Source organism: Rutilus rutilus, assembly GCF_951802725.1.
Source record: "Rutilus rutilus genome assembly, contig: SCAFFOLD_103, whole genome shotgun sequence".
NCBI classification, from domain to species: domain Eukaryota; kingdom Metazoa; phylum Chordata; class Actinopteri; order Cypriniformes; family Leuciscidae; genus Rutilus; species Rutilus rutilus.
In genome coordinates this window covers 329-10,392 of record NW_028175489.1, presented here as the reverse complement: position 1 = coordinate 10,392, position 10,064 = coordinate 329, and the positions used below count along the sequence as shown (strand labels likewise).

At 37.8% G+C, this 10,064-nt stretch overlaps 1 protein-coding gene across 2 annotated transcripts; it reads right to left on the bottom strand.

The window, feature by feature from the left end:
• Positions 1–780: 780 nt before the first annotated feature.
• Positions 781–8,872, bottom strand: LOC311285706 (uncharacterized protein). Of its 2 annotated transcripts, none has more exons than XM_084435747.1 (19): positions 8,598–8,872; positions 7,820–7,964; positions 7,674–7,748; positions 6,442–6,637; positions 6,109–6,278; positions 5,927–6,028; positions 5,439–5,671; positions 5,182–5,360; positions 5,003–5,093; positions 4,721–4,865; positions 4,299–4,498; positions 4,080–4,197; positions 3,909–4,000; positions 3,719–3,830; positions 3,443–3,529; positions 3,181–3,363; positions 2,939–3,091; positions 1,176–1,362; positions 781–1,019 (listed from the first exon to the last, which is right to left on the bottom strand). In XM_084435747.1, the coding sequence occupies exons 1-19, from the start codon at positions 8,700–8,702 to the stop codon at positions 992–994; spliced, it is 2,601 nt and encodes an 866-aa protein (XP_084291873.1). In that variant the 5' UTR covers positions 8,703–8,872; the 3' UTR covers positions 781–991. The 2 variants fall into 2 exon arrangements, with proteins under 2 accessions (XP_084291873.1, XP_084291872.1); XM_084435746.1 differs by having other exon boundaries at positions 7,664–7,748; positions 8,598–8,674.
• Between the last annotated feature and the right edge of the window lie 1,192 nt (positions 8,873–10,064).

Genomic DNA, 10,064 nt, shown 5'->3' with positions numbered 1-10,064 from the left:
ATGTACTGAGCTTGTTCATTGTTTTATGTTGCTGCAGAACAGGAACCTGCTGTAAACCAGTTGCTTAAACTGAGCCAGGCCCGTTTGACGGTGACTTAACTGTTACTTTAAACTTTTCCTGTATAATAAATGTAATGAAATTCAGAGTATATTTTTGACAATTGATCAAGAAAAGTTCTGAAATCATACACAATCCATTAAAACGTCCATATTTTTTAATGATTATGATATAAAAAGGTGTGCTGTGGTGAAATAAACCTAATTATGCTCATCTTAGGTGCTGTGGGAATCATGATGCACAAGATATCTTCAACAACAACCGTTCAAAGAGCATAATTTTGACATATGTCAGTCAACAAAAGTTCTGAAATCATACACAAACCATTAAAACTTCTATATTTTGATTGATTATTATGTTATAAAGAGGTGTGTTTTGAGATAAACCCAATTTCACTGACCTTACCAGCTGTGGCAAGCTTGATGTACCGGATATACTTGTAACACCTTGTATACAAGTGGTACACCCATTAATTCATGAAATGCCAGCATGTGGAACATATTTTGATTCAGGGACCTCCAGCTGCTTGTGTGTTGTCAGTAGGCGGAGCATAAGATTGAAAAAAATTTCATTTCTAGAAAGCGCTATAGTCAGTGAATGTGTAAGGTGTGATTTTAGCTCATATATAAACCTTACAAGTCCAGAAAAGTGGAACAACAGTGTAACCGTGACCAGGCTCCTTTTTGCCCATGCAAAATGAAATGGGAGACCACACGTGGATTAAGATACAAAAAATAGTGATTTATTACAGTAAATATATGAGATGAAAAATGAGAAATAAGCAATAATCAGTATAAATGATATGGTATGAAATAAAAGTGTGGCGTAATCAGTTATATGGCAAAAAGGCAAACAAAAAGAAAAACAATGTGATACAGTAGCAGAATAGCAGCCATGAAAGTCCCTCACACTGCCCAGGCTGCAATCAATTGATTACAGACACCTGCCCGGTAGCTCCTCCCTGAGAGACACAGACACAAACAGAGTAAAGATTAAACATGTCCCTATTCAAACTCTGGAAGACAAATGTAGTATTAATGTTATCTTTATTCAATTTGACAGGTTACATAAGTTACAGCTATTAAAAAAATAACACTTTTCACATAATTATTATTACCTGCACTCCTCTTCATTTTCACTGGTGTCTGGACTGCTGAAGTCACTTTCATTCTCCTCTTCCAGCTCTATAGCAGAGCCCTGAGGGCCCAAAACAGCCTTGTATTGGAGATGCACCTCGGTCAACATATCCGAAACTTCAGATAGACGCTTTCTGCAGAGACAGGAAAGGCCCTTGTTTCGCTTGTCTGTAAGTGAAGAGTGAAAAAAACTCCAAATTACCATGACATACATTAACATTTATTCATTTAGCAGATGCTTTTATTCAAAGCGACTTACAAAGGAGACAATAGAAGCAGTTAAACCCACAGTAGGACAACAATATGCAAGTACCATGATCTTTCTCAGTTTGATCTAACGCAGTACAGAATTTTAATTTTTTTTGAAGAGAACAGACATGTTAATATACTAAATCAAGTGCTTTTGAAAGAGATGAGTCTTCAGGTGTTTTTTGAAAGTGACTATTGACTCTGCAGCTCTGGTTGAAATAGGCAGAGATCATTCAACCAGCAGGGAACAGTCATGGTAAAGGTCCGAGAAAGTGCCTCTTTGAGATGGCACCACAAGACGTTCTTCACTTGCAGAGTGCAAGTTTATGGATGGCACATACTAGGGCTGGATGACATATCGATATAAAAATCTGTATTTTTAATATTTTTAAATGCGATACAGAATTAGACAATATCGCATATATCTCAATATAGTTCAAATTTGCGCTGTGATCCTTGCCCCAAGCAAGTGGCTGACTGCTTTTGTAGAAATATGTGTAGCCTATATCGTGTGTCTCTACAGCCTAGTGTACAACGCGGCAAATACTGAGGAATGGGACACTAGGAATGGGACACTGCAGTTCAGCGAGTTTACAAAAGGTCATCATTTACACGTGCTTTAAAGCCTTCATTACCGGTTAAACGTTCCAACATGAGCTTTGCTGAGCGCGAACACTAGCGCCTGATACTCGAATTAAAAGTTATCTAGTTATCTTTTGAGTTTTATTCTGTTAATACTCTCAAATACACACAAGGTTGACATCGAGAAAGTTGGCTATGTCTAAACTGAAAGCAAACCGAGAAACATGAGAGAAATCTGCTTATCAAATGCGTGTATATTAGACACGTCGTGTGCAGCTCTTACAGAGACAGCTGTAATATTAAACAGGATGCAGCCACTTGTCCTTAAAGGGATAGTTCACCTAAAAATAAAAATTGTCATTATTTACTCGCTGTAATTTTGTTCTAAACCTGTATTAATTTATTTCTTGCACTGAACACAAAAGAAGATATTTTGAAGAATGTTGGTAACCAGACAGTTGTTGGTCCCCAATGACTTCAATAGGAAAAAATATACTATGGATTTGGTTACCCAGACTCTTCCAAATAACTTTCAACAGAAGAAAAGAAACTTATTCAGGTTTAAAACAACTTGAGAGAGTAAATGATGACAATTAACATTTTAGAGAGAACTATCCATTTAATGTTGATAAAAACAGAGGAAATCACTCACTGCTCTTGACTGAGAACTTTAATAGTAGCTTTAATAAAAATCAATGTATAATTTATACAGTTATGTCTATATTTGGCTTTGACTTTTGACTGAACATTTGCTCTCACTTTGCGGATAACTCAACAAAATTAGATGGTCAGTGTAATGTTTTTCAACTGATTTCTAATAAGATATGTCTCTTTTTATGTAAAGTTAAAGTATGGTGTCCTTATCACCATAACTTTCTTGTTTGATTGATATGGTTAGAAAGATGAAACTTGCCTTCCTCTGAAGTCTTTCTTTTAAGAGTAGCCTGCAACTTCTGCAACCATGAGCAGTGCTGGGCCATCTCTTGAACAAGTATTGTCCTTTCCTCCTCTAGTCTCATTTTCAGCATGGATTTGTTGAAAATTTTCAACTTGTCTTCGATTTGTGCTACAAAAGAAGTAAAGAAAATGTATAAATACAAATTTTGACTTGAATCTTTACAAAACAAATCAGATGTCTCCGGAAACTCCGCTTACCGCTGCCATGAACCTCCCACGGCCATGTTGGGGATGGGTTGTCTCCGGATAGTGACTGCTCCACTTCATTGACATCAATTGCCATGGCAGGCTCATGACTGTTGTATGTCTCGATGTCTTTATATAGCAATCTCTTGCTCTCAGCAATTTTCCTCCGCAGGCGGTGACGGAACTTGCCGCTATCTGTAAAGACATGAAGCAGAAGGTAAAAATAGTGACAAAAAATACAGTGAGCAATTATCTATAGACAATGTAATAATACCATTTTGCCGGTATAGAGCTTGCTTCCGCTGCCTCATGTTAAGATATTGTCCCTCAATGGACTTCTCTAGGGAAGTACCTGTTGTTTCTGGAAACGCAACACAAAAACACAATAGTGTAAAGAAGGACGAGTTGGGAGGGGGTGGGTGCCAAAAAAAGGCTTACAGAGAAAGTGGCATGAAGTATAGTAAGCAGTAGGCAGCTTAAATATCATGATCTAAATGATCCCCACCAATGAGGAAGCACAAAATGAAACCTGTTATTGGTTCAAACTTACCACCAGCTGCCCATTCCCGCACATCAGAAACCCACACTGCTTCATCGGTGCAAGCCAAGCTTTCTTTAAGCTCCGCTAGACTTGCAGTCTCCTCCTGGAGCCTCTGGCAAGTCTAATGCAACAGTTAAACAATACAGTTACACAAAGCTACACAATAAACACAAATTGAATCCATTTACACAGAACACACCTTCACATATCTTGCAGACAATGCCCGATGTAGTGTAATGAATTTCTTGTAGTTCCAGGCCATAGCCTGGATTGTCAGCATGTCCACACGTGCTGTTGAGAGTAAATGTTGAGTAAAAATCATGCAATAAGCAATAAAAAAATGACATTAGAAGAGTAATACTACAATTACCTCCTTTCGACATGTATTTAGTTGTTAAGGCACAGCGGGAGAGGTAGCTGTTCACTTGTTCAACTTCCTCCCCCGCTGTTGACCCTGCTCCGTCTTGATTCTTGCCACTCCATGTAATCTAGAAGAAGACATGTGAGGGGTAATGTAATGTCCGCCGGTCATTATCGGGTAAAAAGTTAAACATATGATAAAGTTAAACATAATAAACACTAAACATACCTCACACTTAGTCGAATGTGCTGTAGCGTGCATGACGCTTAAGAAAGGCCTGGTTGAAGTTAGCCCCTGGAGATCAGGAAGGATGTTCGCTGATTTGCGTAAATATGGCCAGTATTTACACATTACATCCATGGCAATGAACCTTGGCTTTGAACACATCAATTCCTTGTGTAGATACATGGGGTAGGCAAAGATTTCACCTAGGGATATACAAATTGTATTAGAAATGCAAATATCTTATTATTGTACATTCTAAAGAGAGCATCATAATAGCAAACTAAGCAGTGGTATAAGCTGAACTAATAGTGATAATTGAGATGATTCTCCATATGATTATGTTATTTAGCTTTTGTACAAAGCAACATACAAATAACAACAGTACAAATTTACATTTAACAGCAAACAATTTATTATAATCTCACCTCTGAACATGTTAAGTGCTTTAAGGAGGAAACCATGTCGACACACCGCAACCTCCATACCCTCTTCGTCCAACTTGAAGGTCCTCTTAGAAGTTTCCTTCGCTGCTGTCCACGAGGAGCTCCCACATCTGCCTTGTCCAGGTAGCTGTGATGTAAATGAGGCCCACTATAAACATACTGTATTTACTCCTTGTAATTTGAAGCTGAGGGCAGTTTTTTAACCAGTGCAAATACAATCTGGACTGTAAAAACATAGTAATTAAAAAATAATTTGAAACCTGCCTGTTTCACAGCTTTATGCAAGACATCAACAAATGCCGACACAGATGTGTCTTCTGCGATAAATGACCCTTGAAAAAACGAAGAGTCGGAGCTGAGGAAGAAACCAAACAGAACATTTATCCACACTGAATATTGAATATAAAAAATCGAATCAATCTATACTGGAAGAAAAAATACACCTTCCGTTTCTGAGAAACCGGTATAGCTTCCTGTTGCCATCCACCGAGATTGCCAGCATGTCTGGGGTGCAAGCAGGGCAGGTGAAAGGTGCACCACAGGACATGTTGTCTTCCTCAAAAGCACAATATGAAAACTCGAGGAAGCTGCGCTGCAGCGTGTCCCCGCACACTGGTCCTGACTGAAAGATGCATTATATTAAATATTACTTTTGAGACGTCTACATATGGTAAAGAAATCTATCATGTTGAACACTTACCCGCCCACCACACTTTGTACGGTGCTCCAGCAGCTTTGCCAAGGCTTGTCTGGACAGTGCTGGAGCGATGACTTTTAGTTCCCTTACACTGCTGAAAAGGTTGAGGGAATACAAAGTGGAAGAGCTGGTAGAAGCTGGCCAGTATCCACTGTTTATGAGGTCCATGAACTCTGGAGCCCACTGCTGCTGGCATGCTTGGCATGCAAACAATGGCTGGTGCATGTCATAACGCCCTTGGGTAATAAGAAAACAAACCCATGAATACCTGAGCTTTTAGAAACAATCAGCTGGAACACTTTAAGACACTTGGCCTACATCTTGAGTAGAATCACACCAGCATAGTTCAGATTAGTCTTTTTTTTATTGGTTCATCATAATGACAAGATGTATTCTATAATTTTGAGTAGTGTTATTTTCATTGCAAAGCAAAGCCCAAAAAGGGGGAAACAGCTGAATATTGAAAAAAGATCAGAATTTAGAAATATTACCATTAATGGAAATTAAAATGACCGCTTTTCCAGGTGACACAGTTATGCTGGGGACTTCACAGGGACATTTTTGAGTCACTCTCACTGTTGGCAAAATACAAGCTAGCAAAGGAAAGATACACAGAAAATTAGCCTACTAGATTTAGTAGACAAGAATACACAAGAGTTTTGCAATTACCTACCCTGGTTGTGCGAGCTGTATCCTCCCTCCCCTCTTACAAAATATGTGGATGGGGGAATAGCTTTAAAAAAGCCCTCAATGACTGACTCCCTATCGTGGAGTGGCCATCTCCTGTGATTCTTTGTATCGCAGGTTTCACAGAACCACTGGTCTGGCAGACACTCTCTGCATCTAGGAATAAAATCAATGAACCAATTTAGTCATTGAACCAACAACTCTTTGAAACAGCCCTGACTCAACCATAAACATGCAGTTTATCTGAAACATGAAGACATCAATTAGTGATGCATTCTAAAAACCTACAAAGTATGAAAGAACATTAATGAGATCTCACCTAACAACCGCAGGCTTGCTGCAATGGCTACAAAATGGTTGGCCAACATCCTGAGTTTGGATGAGGCATTTAAGGTGGAATGGCCTTGCCTCCTTCCATCTTTGTGAGGCTTGCTGCTGCCTGAAAGCCCATGATGATGATGCCCTCGGGATTTCAGGGGAGTCAGACATGGCAGAGAGGCTCTCCATGTTTTTTTCTGTGAAGACAAATAATAATTTAACTGACAAAGGACCATTTCTGTTCAGACCCATGATTTCATAATAATGGGTACATATATTGGCAATGCTTTCAGTAACAGATTTCATAACTTTTTCAAATCAAATTTCCCACAGGGCCAAATTCAGCATACTTTGAAACATGTATCAGGGTAAATTGTATCAACCTGAAAATTGAGACGGAATTTCATTGGGACAAAATTTAAGTTAGTAAATGTGTGTTTGAAACTACCAAAAAAAGTGGTTCAATAATAGGACTCAGGCCATTGTGGACATAATTTGTGGCTTTGATGATTCATAAGCACTTGATATGGGTTAAAATTGACCGGTCGCTAAGCCACGCCTGACACCATCACCAGCCAATTTGTGGCTTAGCAGCCCTTAACTAGGCAAGGGAGGTCTGGCAAGCTTTCGAGTTTTAACATTTTATGCCAGGATTTTACATTAATGGCAATTAGGGCTGCAAGATATATCAAATTTATCGAAATATCGCAACGGCTTGCAATAACTGGGGTCATGAATTAAAGACAAAGAGAAAATCACTCACTGCTCTTGGCTAATTAACTTTTGTAACTTTAATAAAAATGAGTGTATATTTCATTCATACAGTGAAAACTAAGCAGTGTTTTGTTTTTACATTTGATTATTCAGTTTCCGTTGTTTAATAACCCTAATGTGCGATGACCTGAACCCCTAAACTTATCTTACACTGATGTAAAAATAACACATATACTACTGTAAAACACTGCAACAGGAACAATTAAATATATTTAAAAAATAATTTAATTTATATTTTATAATAATTTAATAATTTAAGTTTATTGTACACATTAAGCATTATCGTATTGCATATCACATTATTTAATGAGTTATTGCATATCGCACTTTTCTTCAATATCGTGCAGCCCTAAATCTAGTCTCCAATGATACAGGTGTTCCAGGATTTGTGTGAACCTTGGTTTCGGATCTGCCTCAGAAAATTACATAATAATTCAAATATATTTGACCATATTTTACCAAATTCCACTTGAGGATCAAGACTGGCTGCAGGAAGATCTTCAGTGAGATAGTTCCCAATCTGGTTGTGTGTAACTACAACAGCACAGAGAAAAAAACAAGTTAGATCTTGACAATGATATATAACCAATTACTATTATTATTACCGGTAGATGAGGCTTTGGGCCTTCCTCCACGCCTCCCCCTTGGCTTGCCAAGCCCTCCACGCCTCCCCCTTGGCTTGCCACGCCCTAAACACACCCTTTTTGGGATTGGAGGAGGGGCAACTTGCCTCTGCTCCTCGGATTCTTTCTGGGGGTTGAAGTGAAAGTCATGATTAGATCAAGATTATGATCTGTTAATTTATTTTAACAAAAGATGCAAAATGTAAAACCCTCTTATCATAAACTTTTTACATTTTGAGGAAAAAAAATGTCAACAAAGAATCCTTGATCAGTGCATTCAGTTTGGCTTTCATAAATATGTTTGACAATTGAGAGCAGCTAGATGCAATCACAGACTGAATGAGTTTGAGGTACCTAGGCTTATATAATTAGCCTTATATAATACTGTTTAATGCTAAGCTACAGAGTGATTATTATAGGCTAAATAGTTCTTAAACCATTAAGGTACAATGGATAGTTGTTTTTTGTACGTGGCAATACATAGAATAGGACCCAACTCTATTTCATTGCATCCGAAAATTCAACACCTAAAAAACACCGGTTACACCTTATTTTAAGTGTCATTTGTTGCAATGTAATTAAACATTTAAGTACTGAGTAATATTAAGTAACTACATGTACTTACTTTAGGAATAGGTTAGGATTTGGTTGAGGGTTAGTTATATGTAATTATGCATACCTAACTGTTATTACTATAGTAAGTACATGTAACATATCGTAACAAGGGTACTGTAAAATCAAGTGTTACCAAAACACCTACCCTGGCTTCAGTCAGGGCATGTTCTAAGCTCATTTCAAGAGCCATCCGTCTCCCCTCCATGTAATTGTCATCTTGACAATTGGTGACACGTGTAGTGGTCATCATAGAATTGAGGGGCAGACAGAAAAAGAAGGACAGACACTGAGATGGACAGATAAGAGACACAGACAGAAATGAGAGACAGACCGAAACACAGTGCACAAATACAAAGAGGTTGGCGCTTAAAAGGGCCTTTGGTTGTGGTGGTAACTTAATCACAGCAGGTGGGTAATGGGTAAGTTAACGTTGGAAGAATCTAAAAAAAAAAAAAAAAAAACACTCGTTTAGAGGGAAGGATTTTATATGGGACAAAGACAATGAAACTTATCGAAACTTATCAATGATTCTTATCGTCATAAGAAACTACTTAACAATGGATAAAATATAACATTTTCATGGTGCAGCTAAACTTAACTTTGAGCACTGAAGTGCTCAATTAAAAAATCTAAAATGGACGCAGTCTGGACTATGGAGGACAACTTTCAATCCTCTGAAAACAGTAGAAATAATAAAAATGTTATATTCCCCTAGGATTGTAGGCTACCTTATATGATCATATGCAACAAAAATTAACTTGAATTCAATTAGCTGCTAGATAAGTTTGCTAGCCTGCAAAAAAATCGATCTTTTGGTGCAGAAAGCTATATCTTTTTTTATAAGTCTTCTATCATTTATCGTCATAAGAATGAAATGGATAGCTTACAAAAGTTTCTAAACACAACTTTTTGTCCTAATTAAACAGTTTTTGATGTGTAAATGTAAGAATAGTAGCAGCTATCCAAGTTAACTCTTGTACTTACCAAGTGGAAAATCGCAATGGACCCTGGGATCGCCCCGTACGTCAGCGTTATTAATTTACAGGATTATATATATATATATATATATATATATATATATATATATATATATATATATATATATATATATATATATATATATATTAAAATCAACAAACCTCCGATAAAAATACTATCCAGCATGCTCTAGATAAAGCAGTCAGTGTTCCTATGACAAGAAAACGCTTAAACTGCTTACTTGCTCGGACCTTGAAGCGTTGTTAAACTCACCTTTTAATGCCGTTGTACCTGCAGTTGAGCGTTGTGTTGGTCAAACTCACCTCTGATTGCCGGTTTACCTGCAGTTGCGTGTTGTTAAACTCACCGCTGAATGCGGTTGCACTACATATGCGTTGTTAAACTCACCGCTGATGAACGCGCTAAAACTTGGCGCAGAGCCGGGCACTTTGATATCATTGCGAGGGTTTTTTAAACATCAAAAACCAGTAGTGCCATATAAAAATGATCTGGGGGCAGCCATTTGACTCCCCTTGGCATCATTTTTTGAGTTTTTGGGTCAAATTTCAACGCTGCAGGACACGGTTCCACTGGGAGAAAGATTCGTGCTATTGCACGAAATATGCATCCAATT